Raw genomic sequence first — 17,833 nt, 5'->3', positions numbered from 1 at the left:
GCTGCACATATAAAGCTCCTATGTGGATGGCTCTAGTCAGTGTTAAGAGTGTGGAAAACTTGATCCCCGAATTTGAAGTAAAGTGAGATACAAGGCTCTTGGTTAGTGCAGAGCTGCAGGGAAAACCAGGAGTTCTTCATGTTTCAGATCTTTATTTGTATTGTTTCTGAAATGAAAGCAAGAACAACAAACAGTACAAAAGAAAACAAAAATTATATACAATATAAAATCGTTCAGTTAAGAACATTTATAAAGTACAATACGCCATTAAATAATAATTGTAGAATATAATATAAACTATTTATATTTACATTTTCAGTAGTTTCTGAGCCAGAAAAAATAACTTTTTTCTTTCTCCATAGCACAATATTGTAAACGGTGGGTTGGTACAACCTCTGGTCTGGATTTTTAGATATGTTCCTCCTTGTCCTTGTCTTGGCACCAAACTGATTACAGAAAGAGGAATGTGAAAACTACTGTAGCAGCGCTTTTGTATGTTTTGGGCCAACGTGCTCCCTGGCCTCACCCTCAAAGCGTCAACTGAGGACAGGCCATCATAATGCATTTCTCAAGCAGACTTTCCTTGTTTGCCTTTAACTAGTCAAAATGGGAGAGTTTTAGTGTTTAAAGACAGATATATTTGAGTGCTGGTTTGCTTGTGAGTTTTGACTGATGGTACGGATTCTGTATGTCGAGGTAAAGGTGTCAAACCCAACGGCAGGAAGTCAAACAAAGAGAAAGAAAAAGCCGGTCTTCAGCAAGGAACCAAACCTAAGCATCTTCAACGGACATAGAGTATTTCTCACAGTCAATGTGTACAATTCTGTAAATGAATTAAAGGACAGAGGTTCAACATTGAGGTAACACTTCCATAAGACTTGAGTCAAAAGGCTGTCAAGAACATGAAAATGACAACTAACACCAAATTACAGTAGTAATTACATCAAAGAGTTACAACTCTGCACAAGGTGATTAAATTGAAGTGAAATACTGATACCAGTTTTCAAAAACAAAAAAGGCTGCCACAAATACTTCCTCTGTCGAAAATAATGTCAAGTAATGAAAGGAAAAAAGAAACACAAAAGAAGCTGGATTCTGTATGTGGATGGCTGTTAAAATCAAGCCAATTTATCTGATTTGTCACAAGAAATTTGACTTATAAGAAGAGTCAGGCAGGTGGTCTTAACCCTGTGTGCTCTGTAGTTACGCCATTTTTTCCAGCCATCATGCTCATTTCCAAATTAATATCAGGTTTGCCTGTATACCTCGAGGGTGGCGATGTGGACTCTTACCTATATAGGCCAAACCAACTGCCCCTTTCCAGCTTAGCATCAATAACATTTTTGTCTGCAGTATTTCACCACTTCTGCTCTGATTTCACGACTTCTATGGCGTTCACAACTGGGACTGGAAGGAACACCAGTTAGGAATGTTTTACTATGAGGAACTGTGTGGTTAGGGAACAGCCACTGGTGGGAGACTCTGCAGTTTTCTCACAGTACCCATACAACACAACTGCTTTCCTCATTTCTGCCAGGTAACCCACACACTTATCAATATTCAGTTACAATAGCTGCTGTTTTTTTTTAATACTTTCTCATGCAATGAAACACAGAGGAACAAAAACCCTTGTTTTCTGTCGTTTCTGTTTTCTCTACCACGGTACAGTCTAAGGCGAGGGAGGAAGGTATTTTGATCTTTTTGTATTTACATTACATGAAACAACACCACATGCGGGACTCGGCTCAGCCTGTCGCTATGGAGCCGTCGCTCCCATGATGCACGTTCAACAGTCAAGATAATCAGTCCCACACAGATACCCTGCTGAGTAAGTGTAAAAAAATGACTACGATGGTTATAAGTTCACATAGTTTCTCTGTTCCCGCAGTACAGAATGTATGGTTAACTTGCTGTTCTTACCTTGGTTCTTATGGAGTCATCCTCTCCGAGTGGAAAAATCCTGAAACGGCGAAGGGTGAAAAGCAAGAGGCAGCTAGGCAGTAGAATGCAGCACCTCTCACAGGCTCTACTGACTCTCTGTGGACCGTCAGAGACTGACCTTGTTCATCACATCATGTAAATGAGCAGTAAGAAGGTAGGACGTAATAGGCGCCTCGCCATTTACTTGAGTTCACACGTGTCAAGTCCTCCCTAAACACTGGTTAGTCCTTCATTTAATTTTATCCAATGATTTTTTTTCAGACTTTATTCACTACTACTTTGGATTATGAAGAAATGAAAAATTTTGCCATGCGTCTTCTTTCAGCTTCCAATGACCTAACTGAAAGCATTTATGAATATAAACTGCAGAAGCATACATTTAATGCTTGTCCCCACATGGTCACACATGTTCTGCTAAGACTATTTTCACTGTAATGTTCTTTGAATTTCTCCACTGAAACTCTTGACCTCTCAGGTTACAGTATCGTCGGTGACTGTTTGCAGGTCGCTATTTTGAACCTTTGGGCTCTTGAGTCCTAGTAAGTGCCAACGTGCATGGTGTGTTGATCAGTCTTCATCGCAAAAAGTCACGACACAGTGAGAGATCATGTTCTACGTAGATGGCTCCACACTCCCTGTACTTGCTAAGCCCTGGTTATGTTGCTGTTGAAGAGCTCCTGCTCTCCCCTACTGTAACAAATGGGGCAGTGAGGGACGTGTGCCGCAAGAGCCACGGTCACCAACCTCGCAACTGTCCCACCATGCTGTGGGCAGCCCGCTAACACCGACCATACACGAAAAGCCCTTTTCTAACCCTACACTAAGAACTCACATACACGCAAATGTTTCAGGCCAAAGATGAGGGCCAATCTTGCTTTGCAACATAAGTCAATGAGATGTTAAATAGATGAAACGTCGGTGGTGATTCAATATCCGCCAGCTATAAATATTCAATTTAAAAACTTAAAGCGAAAGGACTCTTTAGCGTGACATATTACCAAATGCACTCTTGGCCAGCGCTGCTTCCTCGTACCTGGTCTGGTCTTAATTTGCCAAGATCTAGTTATTTTTTGCGAGACACACAAATCTTCTGGCATGGTAATAAGAGCCTTGAGACCAAAAGCCGAAGCAACAATGGATGGAAATCACTGCAGTATAATTAACATGGCTGCTCACAGACATAAATATTCATCAGGGTCTGTTCTACTACACACAGCAGCGGGGGCATGTCAGAAAAAGGGCAAAGCTATACGGATAGTTTGTAACCCGAAAGACAATGTGTACCAGCACGTACAGACAGGCATTTGTATTTTTCAGTTTCTGTTTACTGAAATGCAGTTTAGAATTTCTTTTGTCTTTCCAAGTTGCTACAAAGTTCTCCAGAAATGGTCCATGCTGATTAGGTACTTTCAGCGTATATGGCTTATTTTGCGAAAAAAATAAGAGAGAATGATCTATAGACTATGATGTATTTGACAGTTATTTATCTGGGGTTTTCTTTTTTCACCAACTGTTTACTAAGAAAATCGCAGGAGTAATAACAACAATCATAGCAATTATTTTGCACCATTTGAAACATTTTGAACGGCATTTTCCCAACAAAGGAAAAATAACAGGGTGCTGACCAAGTGATGAAGATGAATTATAGAGAATGAAAGAATGAGCAGACCAGGATAAATGACTGAAACAAATTTAGGTACATTCCTATACAAAACAGTCTTTAGGACACTGAGGTATTTTTCGGGCACTGACAGCCTCCGTTGCCCCACGCGGAGATGGAGGGCTCATGACTGTAGGTGGCATGTCAACGCACCCTGGCCTGTCGGTCTGTGGCTCAGCAGGCGAACGCAACAGTCACTCGCATTTAGCCCGTTTGATATAAGCAATCAGGCTGATATGATGAAAGCAAGAAGTGGTGTTTACACCATTAATGGGGTAAAACTGGAGACAGACAATGAGGAGCACTAGTTAGCGCGGCGTAATGTTAGGGCAACGAGAGGCCGGCTGAAACCTCCTGGAGGACGACGGCCACACTACCGGCAGCACACCGTTGTGCGGCTCCTACTGCCAACTACAATCTAGTTTTCCCTTTTCCACACCAGCTGCCTCCATTAACTGTTGTCAACACCTCTGAATATATAATCATTTCCTCTGATTATTAATCTACACAGTGAGTTACTGGTTCTGGTTAAATCCAAAAAACCAGAATGCCAAGACAGTGCAAATATATTAAACACTGAAACGTACTACATACTAAAAACCTTGATGGCTCCCCCTCTCAGTTTTTTTTTTTTTTTTTTTTTTTTTGAATTAGCAGACCTTTTAAAACTGCAGAAATACTGCTTTGTGCAGAGTTCTCCAAATTTACTCTTTTAAAGTTACAATCAGCATGAGAGTAATGAGGCTACCACAGTGGAGACAGAAGGGATTTTTATGTGGCTTTGTTGATAGGGGTTTGAGAAACTCTAGCTGATACATGTTCCTGTACAAGGTACAGTTTTTCTAAAAATCTGATGGCGTTGAAAACAAACTGCTATGCTTCTGAAAGTACTGTTCTGCTTTTTTCTTTTTTTTCCTTTAAGAACCAGTTCCGGAATTATCCATCCGTGTTTTCAGGGTGTGTTTGCATCTGACCAGTTGAGGTGGAGAAGAGCATGAGGTTAGCTGTAGACCGTACTGGTGGGAGCACAGGACAGTGGCACCGCCCTCACGGTGGCGGTGGTATCTGCACTCCAAGCAGTTCGTAGGCGAAGATGTTCCAGAAGATGGCGAAGAGGAGAAAGGTGACAAAGGAGAAGATGATGACCCACCAGGAGCACTGCTGCTGCAAGCTCTCCTCGTAGCTTCGCAAGATGAGCAGACCCATGCTGATGCCCACCACGGCCCCGGAAAGGTGGGCCATGAAGCTCGGTTGTGGGCCGGATGAGGGCAGAGGTGGGGAGAAGCGGAGCCACACGGCACGGCCCACCTCTGAGCTCACTGCAAGGGTGAGAGTACGGCAAAGGACAGAGGGTAGAAAAACTTCTTCGCTCTCAATAAAACCCTTTACTTGGAGATTGTTGTGACATTAACTTTAGTGTCAGCGTGACTCATTTACAGACTTAGAGACACTTTCTTTACTAGGCCTTGCTCAAGTGCTCATCACAACCTCAAAGTCTGTACTAATCGCGCTGCACCTCACAAATGTTGAAATGAAGACGGATTGTTGGACTTACTGCAAACGAGGGCCAGGATCATCCGGAGCAGCTTGTATGGACATCGCATCCCAGCCCAGTTCTACAACATACATGCCAAGTTGGGTCAGGACACACCAAAAAGTGACCGGAGCACTGTGCCTTCCCTTGAGCAGGGTCCCCTGGGGTCCACAGGGATCTGAGTGCAAGCATAACTGATGGAAGTACAGTGCCAAGAAGACCACAGAAGAGGAACAGACCCATCAAGACTTCATTCCGCCCGTTGCATTGCAGCCCCGCTGACTTATTTGGGGAAGCGATGTCTTAACGGTGTGTGAAGGCTACCCAACGTCACAAGTGTAGCTCTCTTTAAAAACGATGGGTAGTTCCAGTTCCCGGCACACAGAATGCACTTGATGTCACAATACTTTCATTCCGCACTTGAAGAATTGTTGCAATCATCAAGCCTGGTGTGGCACGTAAACATTTTTTTTTTTTTCTGGGAAAGTAGTGAAGTAAGCAGCATGCAAGATTAAAGATCCGAGAAAACCAATAAAGAAAGGACCTATTAAACAACCTCCCTGAAATGTGTAATAGGCCCAAGGAAAGGCAGCGCTCATAAATTTATAATAATGCCCACAAATAAATGATAAGCTTGTCGAGGAGGAGGACAGTTCACAGAACCGTAAAGGAAGAGGGGGCTCGCTGTATATGATAAAGCCACTGACTTCACTGAAGCTGACTTTGATGCTCTACCTAAGTGCTCATGCAGATCCCAACAGGTGTGAATCAGCTATGGACTGAACAGCACCAAACAAGCAAGCAATAAAGAAATATAAACAGATATTGCAGCTTTTACAGTTTCAAAGAACCATCCAGTGTGTCTCAATATACAGTATAAATATTGATAAAATATTTTCACTGACTTAATAATGAGACAACACATGTTCAGAACTGACACTCCTACACGCAATATGTTTATTCATTTCTCATCAGTCAAAAAAAATAAATAAATCCAACACTGTTACTAACAAGAAGGACATACCATAAAATTATATCTGCTGGTGAGCTCTGCAACACTGCAGCTAAAATTGTTTCCGCAGGTAAGGATGTCATTAGGATGCCACACTGCCGTCTCCCGCACACGCACACTCATGCATGAGCTTTGAACTTTCATATAAACTCATTAAATTATAAGAAATGTTATGATTATTAACCTGCTAATCAGAGGGTGCTGTATCTCAAAGCAAATATTATGTTGTGGGTTCAAAACCTACAAGGTGAAGGGTGGGGGTGAGGTGCTGTCACGGCATCCTCCGGGAGCGGGGGCGCCGGACCCAAGTGCGGAGCACAGGAAGGTTTCACAAAGGGCGATCCAGAAGACATGTCGAGTGAACAGGCAAATGGTCACCGATGCGCGAACGAAATCCGAAGGGACAATCCGAGAATCGTAATCCAGAACACAGGCAAAAGGTCGTGGTTATCCAGGAAGTTGTACACGAGGAGCAGGACGAGGAAACAGGGAAGTCAGGAGATCGGTAACAAGAAGCGCGAGTGAGAGGAGAGGCTGAACAAGGTTCCGCGATTGTGTTTGCGCCGCGCTTTCCTTTTATATGTTCATCCTCTGATGTACTGCAGGTGCGCCTCATTGCGCTGAGGTGGAGGGCGTGACGGGTGCGATGCCAGGCATGACCGGCATGGACCTAGACGGAGTGGACCCGGGCAATGAAAACTAGCTCAGGGAATGTGGAATGTCACGCCTCTGCTGGAGAAGGAGCATGAGATGGTGCTGGAGGTGGAAAAGTGCAAAATATTTATAGTTGGTCTCACCTCAACCCCAAAAGTTCCTGATCGGGGTTGGTCTCTCCCTGGCAGGGTGTGAGGATAGTCACAAACCCCAGCTGTGGGCTGCGCAGTTGGAGATCTTCCCGGTGGAAAAGAAGGTTGCCTCTATGAGGCTACAATTTGTGAAGAGAAAACGGCTGTTCAGAGTATTCAGTCTTCTTGGAGAAGGTGGACGATGATACTAGAGAAGCCGACTGTTGTCCTGCTGCAGGACTTCAGCATTCACGTTGATAATGATGGAAATGCCTGTAATGGCATGGTTTGGAGGAAGAGCGTTGCCCCATCTGAACCAGAGTGGTGAACTGTTAGTGGAGTTCTGTGTGAGACAGGGATTGTCCATAACTTTGTTTCGGCACAAGGAGGCTGATAAGTGTAATCTGAACAAGTAGGACCTTGGACTACACGTTGATGATCGACTTTGTGATTCTGTCTTCCACCTTCAGGCCAAATGTTCTGGACACTTGGGTAGAGCAAGGGGCAGAAGCTACCAACTGACCACCACTTGGTAGTGAGATGGATTCAACATAAAGGGTGCTGACCAGATAACCCGGGGAGACCAAAATGTTCTGTGAAGGTTTTCTGGAAATTATTACTGGACAGCTCAGTGCAAGATAATTTTGACTCCCACCTCTGAGAGAACTTCTCCTGAGCAAGGCTGGGAAAATTCAGTAAGAGTGGACCACGGTTTCAGACGTGGATGGGGATGCTAAAAGCTTTGCTCAGAAGGTAATTGGTGCCTACCACAATGATAACCATAGGACCTGCTGGTGGACACCAGTAGTGAGGAAAACCATTAAGATGAAGATGGAGCCTATCCAGTAAATGCTTTTGAAAGTATCTCTTCATTTTGCTGATAGGTACCAGGAGTTTGGAGAAAGTTCTGGGTGGTCTTAAGCTGTTCTGACCATGTTCTGGCTATGTTCAGCAGGAGTGTGGAAATGCTGAACACTTCTGATGAGAATGTGAAATGGTGGAAGGAACCCCTCAACCTGGCAGACATGCATTCCTACGACAAGACAATATTTGATTTCTCTGATGGATTAAAGCCCAAAACTGGTCCTTAAGTTACTATGGTGTTTTGAAATCTCCATAGTGGATGAGATTTGGCTAGAGATGATAAAAGCACTGAACAGTGTGACTGTAACATGGCTCATATGACTCTTCAGTTTTGCAGGGAAGGTGGGTAAGGCACCTCTGGATTGGCAAACTGGGGTGATGGTCCCTATATTTAAGAAAGAAGACCAGAGGGTATGTTCCATCTAAAGCAAGATCACACTCCTCAGCTTCCTTGCCGATGCTTATGCTAGAGTTTAGGAAAAGGAGACTCCAATTAATAGCTGAGCTTCATATTCAGGGGGAACAATGTGCATGTCATCCTGGTCATGAATCAGTGGACCAGCTCTTCTCTTTGGTACTTAAGGAGGTATGGAAGTATAGAAATCCAGTTTACATGTGTTTTTTGGATGTGGCTAAGCCATATAATGTGCAACTCCACATCTGCCACAAGAGGTTCTGTAGGAATATAGGGTTCCAGGGCCACTGAAGCATCCTATTCATTCTCAGTACCAGCACAATGTGAGTTGTGCCCATATTCTTGGTGTCGAAAATCTGTTCCACGTGGGCATCAGACTCCGCCAAGGCTGTGTTGTGTCTCCACTCCTGTTTGTGATTTCGTGGGCAAGAAATCAAGGTGCCGTTCAGGACTGGCGGGTACCAACATTTGGAGACTAAAGGTAGCGTCTCTGCTGTTCGCAGATGCAATTATGCCTTTGGCCTCATCAGACTGCTACCTTCAACACACATCGGAGTAGTTTGAGGATAAGTGTCAAACAGCCGGATAAAAATCAGCTCATTCAAGCCTCAGGTCGGGGTGATCTTCTGAAAAAGAGTGAGGTGCTACTTCCAGGTGAAGGGGGAACAACTGCCCTTAGCAGAGAAGTTCAAGTATCTTAGAAAGGGAACGATACATTAATAGGTAGATCGGCAAACCGTTGGCAATTTTGCGTCCTCAACCTTATCTACAGTCCTGAGCTTTGGATACTGACAGAAAGGATGAGATTGTGGGTACAAGTAGCCAAAATGAGGTTTCTCTGCAGAATCGCTGGGCTTGCTCTACTTGACAGGGTGAGGAGCTTGGCAATCCGGAAGTGCCTCGGAGTAGAGACGCTACTCCTCAGGATCAAGCAAAGTCAGCTGACGTGGTTTGTCTTAAGAAACTATATCTCCTGGTTGGCCTGCAAATACCTGAGATTCCCTCAGAAGGAGCTGCAGACTCTTGCTGGGGAAAAGGATTTTTGGGCTTTCTTGCTCAACTTGCTACCACCACAACCCTAACCAAGAAAAGTGGATGGAAACTCCCTGACTGACTTACCGTACTTATACCAGCTTATAAAGATGAGCGTTTAGCGGAGCAATTCAGGTGAGTCAGAATAGCGTGTGAACCACCAACCACGAGGTTGCAAGTCCATGTCCTTAATCACTGTGTGATGTGCTGCCCAGTAATAGTGAAAGCAATCATAATTCAGCAGTATTAGTGGCATAAATGATGTCTTGGTTCACAGCGATGAAAAAATTAGACGTCTTATTTAAATATGACTAAGGACATAAATCTGAAATCACACATTTTTGCTGGTTTTCCATTCGCGGAAATTTATTACTTTGCCAACTGCACATTAAGCCATTATATCTTCAATGAGAACAATCAGTCCAGAGATTACACAGCTATAGAGCTGACGATGACATCCGCCACAGCATCACACTGTGATATTTGACATGGCCTTCCAGGAAAACGATCCCTGGGTGACTTTACAAGCCTATTATAAGACTAAGACGGGCCCATCCTACAGGAGGGCAATCAGTGGTGACTGTCCACAGTGTGTATCCGGAATGTAGATGTGTCCATCTTTGTGTCCTGTGCGCTGCACTACGTGAGAAACATATATACAGAACTGTAGCAAGACAGCAACAGACAATCTCCTCATTTTACAAGCAGTCAAGTCAAGAATTTTTAACGATGGAAAAGCTTTACAGACTGTTTTCAATTGTTTTCTTCGTCGATTTTATAAAATTCGTGCACCCAGCTGTTATTAACCGAACTGACCGAACAAAAGGTTACGGAGACGACGTGCATCTGTCACATCCCACGGGGTCACTGCCCCTCCTGGTCAGAGGCGGCGCCACTCAGTGCCGCTAGCTAACGCTTACCTATCACCTCACAGTCTCGTAGGACATGGAGGTATAAAAGGAGCCAGCAGAGCAGAACTAGTCGCGGATTCTTAATCAGCAGTTCTCTTGTGCTTCGTTGGCGATTGGTAGTCTCTTGTTCCCTCAGTTTGTTTCCTAGGTGTGCATGTTCCAGTCCCGAGTGCCCGTCCCGTCAGTTCCTGCCTCTTGTTCTTCAGTCCTGGTCCATCGTTCCTGTCCGGTATTTCGTCACGTCTCAGGGTTGCGGTCAGACTCACAGATTAGCGTTTCACTGTTCACCGTAGTTCCAACACCGTGTGTGTTTCCTGGTCTCGTGTTTCTTGTTTCACTTCCACCGAGTGTCTTACAATACTCACCGTACACGTCTAACCTCACACTGCACGTGAAGTCATTATATATTTCGTCTGTGTTTGGACGTAATAGCAACGCGCGTCCGTGTCGGACTCCCGTCCGGACGCTACAGAAGAATCCGCCTGCTAGTATGACTTCAGCGGAATGGCGTGAGCTGGCGGATCTGACAGAGGCGAACCAAGAACAACTCCTGGTTTGCACAAACGCCGCTAGCCGCCTCACAGATCAGTTGGAGCAGTTGACACGACTCCTCAGTCACGGTGGGCGGGGCGCCGATCCGACCAGTTCGCAAACGCATGATGATTGGCGGACATGTCTTTTTGATCGTCTTTATGCTTCCTCGGGTCCTCGCGCGGAGCCCACGAGCCCTGTGCAGACCAATGGGATCAGCGCTACTGAGCAGCTGTCCGTTCCCTTCCAGGAGGCTTTGCAAGGTAGCAGAGGTGAGAACCAGAATTACACAGAATACTCAATCTCCAGTCCAGCCTCTCTGTTCCCAGGGCCCTACTCTCCTGAGTCACCCCCTAGCCCAGACAGAAAGACAGAGAGACAGTTCTTCCCCAGCACCAAGAGTTTTCAGGTGCGTTCCTGGTCTCCAGTGGAGAAGACATCCAGCCCCCGATTGTCAAGACCACTCTCTCAGGAGTTCTCGCCGGATTACCGGAGCAACTCCGGTTCCAGCCGGACCCCGACGCCGCCAGGGCAGCAGGTGCCCTACAGCCCTGTGGACAGTGAGCCGGCTCAAGCACGCAACCTTGTCAGCTGTGCAGGGCTTGAAGAACAGTGCGTCAGACAGGGAATAATACGACTCAGTAACGGGCGTGTGACAGAGGAGGAAAGGAGGCGCCGTTTTCTGCAACGCTTGTGCTTTTACTGTGGAGCTGCGGATCACGTTCAGGTTTCCTGCCCAGTGCGGCCACCCCGTGGATCCCAACGGACCGACTTACTGGTGAGTGATGTATCTCTCCATACCTCCCTGTTGACATTACCAGTTACAGTATCCTGGGGTTTCCAGCAGCAGCAGACGAAAGCTATGGTAGACAGTGGCGCTGCAGGGAATTTCATGGATCATGATATGGCCGCGTCCTGGGGCTTGCCCTGTGCCCGATGCCCAAAACCCCTGGCTGTTAAAGCTATTGATGGCGCTCCAATCGGGTCGGGGCGTGTAGAGCAGCGCACAGAGCCCGTTACTATGCAGGTAGGGCCACTCCATAAGGAACAGATATGGTTCTATCTGATTAAGTCCCCTGATAACCCCATTATTTTGGGATACCCATGGTTATGCACCCATGACCCTATTATCTCTTGGAGTGAGGGGAAACTGCTGTCTTGGGGACAGCAGTGTCCCAAACACCTGGAGACGTCTTGTAACTCCACATCCATAGAGAGCCCTAATGCAGATCTGCCCCTGCAGCTTCCAAGGGAGTATGCAGATCTAGTGGCGGTGTTTAGCAAACACAAGGCTGCAGAACTGCCTCCTCATAGACCTTGGGATTGTGCTATAGATCTTTTTTCGGGCACTACACCCCCTAGGGGGCGGGTATACCCTCTTTCTCAACCTGAACATCAGGCAATGGAGGCTTATATAACGGAGGCACTAGAAGCCGGATTCATCCGGCCGTCTACCTCTCCAGCTTCCGCTGGCTTTTTCTTTGTTGAGAAAAAGGACGGGGGTTTGCGCCCCTGTATTGATTATCGGGGGCTAAATGCCATTACTGTGAAGTACCCGCACCCCTTGCCTCTTATCACGTCGGCCCTCGAACAGGTTTCCGGTGCTACCATCTTTACGAAACTGGACCTTAGGAGCGCATATAACCTGATTCGCGTTAGGGAAGGGGATGAGTGGAAGACCGCTTTTAGCACCGCCCTCGGCCATTATGAGTACCTGGTCATGCCTTTTGGCCTGGCGAATGCACCTTCCGTATTCCAGGCTTTTGTTAATGAAGTACTCAGAGAGCTAATTAATCGCTCAGTATTAGTGTATCTGGATGATATCCTGATCTTTTCTCGGTCCCGTGAGGAGCATATTGGACATGTCAGGGAGGTGTTGCAAAAGCTGGCAGCACATAAGCTGTACGTGAAAGGGGAGAAGTGCCAGTTCCATGTGCGCTCTGTGGATTTCCTGGGGTACATCCTAACACCCAACGGGGTCACGATGGATCCACAGAAGGTCTCGGCAGTTCTGTCATGGCCCCAGCCAAAGACAGTAAAGGACCTGCAACGGTTCCTAGGTTTTGCGAATTTCTATAGGCGCTTCATAAGGAACTTCAGTTCCGTTGCAGCCCCGTTGACTGCTCTGTTAAAAGGAGCCCCTAGGCGCCTGAACTGGACTCCTGAGGCGAGTCAGGCCTTTGAAGACCTAAAGAAGCGTTTTACTTCTGCCCCAATCCTGAAGCACCCTGATCCCAAACTGCCCTTTATTGTGGAAGTTGATGCTTCTGAGGCCGGGGTAGGGGCAGTGCTCTCACAGCGCCAGGGAAGTCCCCTGAAGCTCTATCCATGTGCGTATTTCTCACACAAGATGTCGCCTACTGAACAGAATTATGATGTAGGAAACAGGGAGCTCTTAGCCATAAAGATGGCCTTAGAAGAGTGGAGACATTGGTTAGAGGGGGCTACGCACCCATTCTTAGTGTTAACTGATCACCGGAACCTGGAGTATCTGCAGAAGGCAAAGAGGCTCAATTCCAGACAGGCGCGGTGGGCCATGTTCTTCACCAGGTTCCGTTTCACGGTGACCTATCGTCCTGGCTCCAAGAACGGCAAGGCCGATGCCCTGTCCCGTTTGTTCGAGGTATCGCCTCAGCTCTCCCCACCAGACACCATCTTGTCCCCGACGCAGTTTGTGGCTCCTATCCGTTGGGCTTTATTGGACGATATCCAAGCAGCCCAACGTCAAGAACCCGGTCCCAACGAGCAGCCCCAAGACAAAGAATACGTCCCGTCCACTGTTCGGTCCGAGCTCCTACACTGGGCCCATGATGGTCCAAGTACAGGACACCCAGGGGTCAACCGAACCTTGAAGCTTCTCGCTGAACGCTTCTGGTGGCCATCCATGAGACAGGACGTACGAGACTTCGTCCTTGCCTGCACCACATGTGCCCAGGCCAAGGTCCCACGGCAGCTGCCAGCAGGGCTTTTAGAGCCACTCCCGATTCCCAACCGTCCATGGTCCCATATAGCGGTGGACTTCCTTACTGATCTTCCGTGTTCTGATGGAAACACCACCATATTGGTCGTCATAGATCGCTTTTCCAAGGCCTGTCGACTGATTCCTCTGAAAGGTCTACCTACAGCCCTGGAGACCGCGGAACTGCTGTTCCAACATGTCTTCCGGCTGTATGGCCTGCCAGAGGATGTCGTCTCGGACAGGGGACCCCAGTTCACCTCAAGGGTCTGGAAGGCCTTCTTTGCCCGCTTAGGAGTCTCAGTCAGCCTCTCCTCTGGTTATCATCCACAGTCTAATGGGCAAGTGGAACGCCTCAACCAGGAGGTTGGACGTTACCTGCGGAGTTACTGTGCTCAGAATCAAGCGGATTGGAGCAGATACCTCCCCTGGGCAGAGTATGCCCAGAACTCCCTGGTCCATTCGTCCACAAACTTAACTCCTTTCCAGTGTGTGCTCGGTTACCAGCCTCCGCTGTTCCCGTGGACGATGGAGACCAGTGGGTTGCCAGCTGTGGACGACTGGTACAAGAGGAGTGAGTCGGTGTGGGAATCCGCACATGTCCGTCTCCAGGAGGTGGTATCCAACCAAAAGGAGAAGGCCGACAAAAGGCGTAGGACTGTATTGTACCAGCCAGGGCAGAGAGTATGGTTGTCCACCCAGGATCTCAAACTGCATTTGCCCTCGAGGAAGCTTGCCCCCCGTTTCATCGGCCCCTTCAAGATCCTGAAGAGGATCAACCCGGTTTCTTACCGTCTTCAGTTGCCCTCGCATTATCGTATCTGTCCCACGTTTCATGTTTCGCGCCTCAAGCCCCATTGTGTTTCCGCCCTGCAGAGCCCAGCAGTCTCTCCACCTCCACCGTTGGATGTGGATGGTTCTCCTGCCTACTCCGTCAGGGCCCTCCTGGACTCCAAACGGAGACGGGGTACGCTGTACTATCTGGTCGACTGGGAGGGCTATGGGCCGGAGGAGCAGTCTTGGGTACCAGCACGGGACATCTTGGACCCAGCTCTTATTGAGGACTTCCATGAGTGTCATCCAGATCGGCCTGCTCCGCGACGGCGGGGGCGACCGCCTACCCGCCGGCGTTCTGCGGCTGGAGCCGCCCCTGGAGGGGGGGGTACTATCACATCCCACGGGGTCACTGCCCCTCCTGGTCAGAGGCGGCGCCACTCAGTGCCGCTAGCTAACGCTTACCTATCACCTCACAGTCTCGTAGGACATGGAGGTATAAAAGGAGCCAGCAGAGCAGAACTAGTCGCGGATTCTTAATCAGCAGTTCTCTTGTGCTTCGTTGGCGATTGGTAGTCTCTTGTTCCCTCAGTTTGTTTCCTAGGTGTGCATGTTCCAGTCCCGAGTGCCCGTCCCGTCAGTTCCTGCCTCTTGTTCTTCAGTCCTGGTCCATCGTTCCTGTCCGGTATTTCGTCACGTCTCAGGGTTGCGGTCAGACTCACAGATTAGCGTTTCACTGTTCACCGTAGTTCCAACACCGTGTGTGTTTCCTGGTCTCGTGTTTCTTGTTTCACTTCCACCGAGTGTCTTACAATACTCACCGTACACGTCTAACCTCACACTGCACGTGAAGTCATTATATATTTCGTCTGTGTTTGGACGTAATAGCAACGCGCGTCCGTGTCGGACTCCCGTCCGGACGCTACAGCATCTTATTATTAGAAATTTTACAGTTTGCATTTTAATATTGTTGTAAGTTAACGAAAAAATACATAGTCATTTGTTATAGCTTTATCTGGGGACATTACTGAACGTTAGCTATAAATAAATCAAGGGAGGTTGGTAATATAGATACTATATTGATTATGACTTTGGATATGAGAACTAATTGAGTTATAGGTTTCCAGACCAAACTGCACTGATAAAGTGAGGAGCCAGTGTAAGCTGCTCATACACTCTATCCCACGAAATACCTTGCACGAAGGTAAAATGTCAAAGAAAATGTAAAAGCACCATGCTTTCACGGTTCTCTCTCTGGTAAGGCCTCTTTGTTTTTGTTTTTTTTTTTTTTTTTTTTTTTTAGTGCCGGTACTGATAACAATAATAATAACGGCAGCAGTTACCATGACAACGTTGGCCAGATGCGCAGAGCACAGAGCGTAGACCCCTCCGGACCCTCCCACCACTGGAGCTCTCATGTCCGTGATAGATACCGTCAGGGAGCCTGAGGGCAGAGAGAGAGGAGTGAGCAGGGGCTTGGGTCACACTTCACACCACATTTCTCACAGGTTCTTTCGCCGTCTTTCCGTACCTCACCAAAGCGAACACAACAGACCGTTCCGCGTCCTTTGTACGTCACCTGCGCGCATCTACGCTCCACAGCCGCTTGTGCAGCGGAGCATATCGGCCCAGTCCCTGCATTGCAGACCGGATGGTGGGCATCGGACAAATTCAGTAACAGACCCACAAGAGTAACATTAAAATAATGATGTGAGACAATATCAAAGGGTATTTGCTTCAAAACTTTTTTTCATAATTATTATCTTGTGTAAAAGGTCCCAGGGATGACAATTATTTTATATGCAAATAATATGTGTTTTTTTTTCCCCTGCTTTGCAAAGAATTTGCGTTTCATACCGAAATGATTTTCGAAGGAATTATAAGCATCGCCTAGTGGATGAGTGCTGATAAAAAGCGGACAAATAGAAATTTTTACCTATCGCACTGAATGGGAGAAAATTTTTAAAAAAAAATTCAGCAAGGGTTATGGCTGAATTTAATCATTTGTTGGAGGAAGTAAGCGAACGCACAAATTAACTGTAATGACTGGCCATGAATTAGATATGAAGGAATATGTTTATTTTTGAAGTTGGCACAGCTGGAAGAAGAGATAAAAAATAAATAAGAGCCGCACGTTTTGCTAATTTACAGTAGGGCCCCGGAGAAAGCGAACGTGTCCTACATAGCGCTTTTGCGAAAGGAAACACAAAAGAGAGGAGTGCCGCATATAGATGTAACAGTTCCCAGGAAAGCCGTACAAATTGTTTCTGAGTTCAAGTGGAGAGAGGAGCAGCTGCAAAGCCATAAATTTCTTTGCAGTTTCACGAAACAAACACGGGTCGACACACATGACTTGTGCATCTGCTTGCAGAACGGAGACTCCAGTCGTACCCCGACACCCGTGCTGTTTTATTTTACTCCTTAAAAATGTAAAAGGTGGCGCCCGATTAGGAAAATCTTATTTTCATATAAATATTTGGGCTCGGGTCCTGGCTGGTAGGGAGAGGTTAACGAAAGACAGGGGAGCCAAGACCCCGCAGACCTGCGTTACTGCTCCGAGGGCAGCGGGGGTCATGCCGGCGACAATAACGCGTCTGAAAGCACAGGACATGATGACACGAGCAAACGTAGAAGGGTAAGCGGATTCACATTTAGCACAGCTATGAAGGCCAGACACACCGCGTCAGCTATCGCTCCCAAAGGCAATGACACTGCGGTCGTGATCAAATAACAGATGGACGCCCGAGTACATTTCCCTGAGTCATTATTACTTATTTCTTACATTCGTTTGCGCTCTGTGATTTATTAACATCGGCACTTAAAAATGACACAAATGAGCGCATAGCAGAAAAGCAATCTGATCTATGAAGGGTTTTCGGGCCTTGACTTGCAATGTGGTTCTGTTCTGAAGATCCCAGAATCGGTCGATACGTCAAAAATCCCCTTATATTATACAGACAGTGTGATATACAATAATATACAACCATTCGACACACATGAATGTTACACTGTATAATAGAGCTTTTCACTAATTTCACACATTATTCACATTCAATACTAATATAGAATAATAATATAAATATAGTACAATAATATAATTATACTGCACTAATGACATCACATTCATTAGTGCAGTATAATTATATTATATATATTGATCTATTGTCTTACACATCTTCTTTTCAGCACCGGCAGAACTCTCACTTTTTCTCTTAAGAGCCATTTAAAACAAAATGTAACCTGAAGGGAATCTCAGACAAAATATTTGTAAAGAAAAAATCAGTTGCTGCTAGACACCAAACTCCGAGACGACCGAGAGGCAAACGATAAGAAATATGGTGCCGGCGGCAGCGTGGCCAGTCGGTGTTATAGGACAACCGTTGTAAATCTCGGTGGTTGTAAATCGCATGTTGTAATT

At 46.6% G+C, this 17,833-nt stretch overlaps 1 protein-coding gene across 2 annotated transcripts in view; it reads right to left on the bottom strand.

Moving 5' to 3' along the window:
- Positions 1–1,023: 1,023 nt before the first annotated feature.
- The window catches only part of rhbdl1 (rhomboid, veinlet-like 1 (Drosophila)), a 69,808-nt gene continuing 52,998 nt past the window's right edge, over positions 1,024–17,833 (bottom strand). The window contains exons 6-8 of one of the 2 annotated variants that reach the window (XM_029247042.1): positions 15,759–15,859; positions 5,157–5,217; positions 1,024–4,920 (exon numbers count right to left, since the gene is read on the bottom strand). In XM_029247042.1, the coding sequence (XP_029102875.1) occupies positions 4,649–4,920; positions 5,157–5,217; positions 15,759–15,859 (434 nt within the window). In that variant the 3' untranslated portion in view covers positions 1,024–4,648. The remainder of the gene's footprint in view (positions 4,921–5,156; positions 5,218–15,758; positions 15,860–17,833) is intronic. The other variant, XM_029247043.1, reaches the window with a different exon arrangement.

This window comes from Scleropages formosus, chromosome 20 (assembly GCF_900964775.1).
Source record: "Scleropages formosus chromosome 20, fSclFor1.1, whole genome shotgun sequence".
Taxonomy (NCBI): Eukaryota; Metazoa; Chordata; class Actinopteri; order Osteoglossiformes; family Osteoglossidae; genus Scleropages; species Scleropages formosus.
This window is presented reverse-complemented; position numbering and strand designations above follow the sequence as displayed.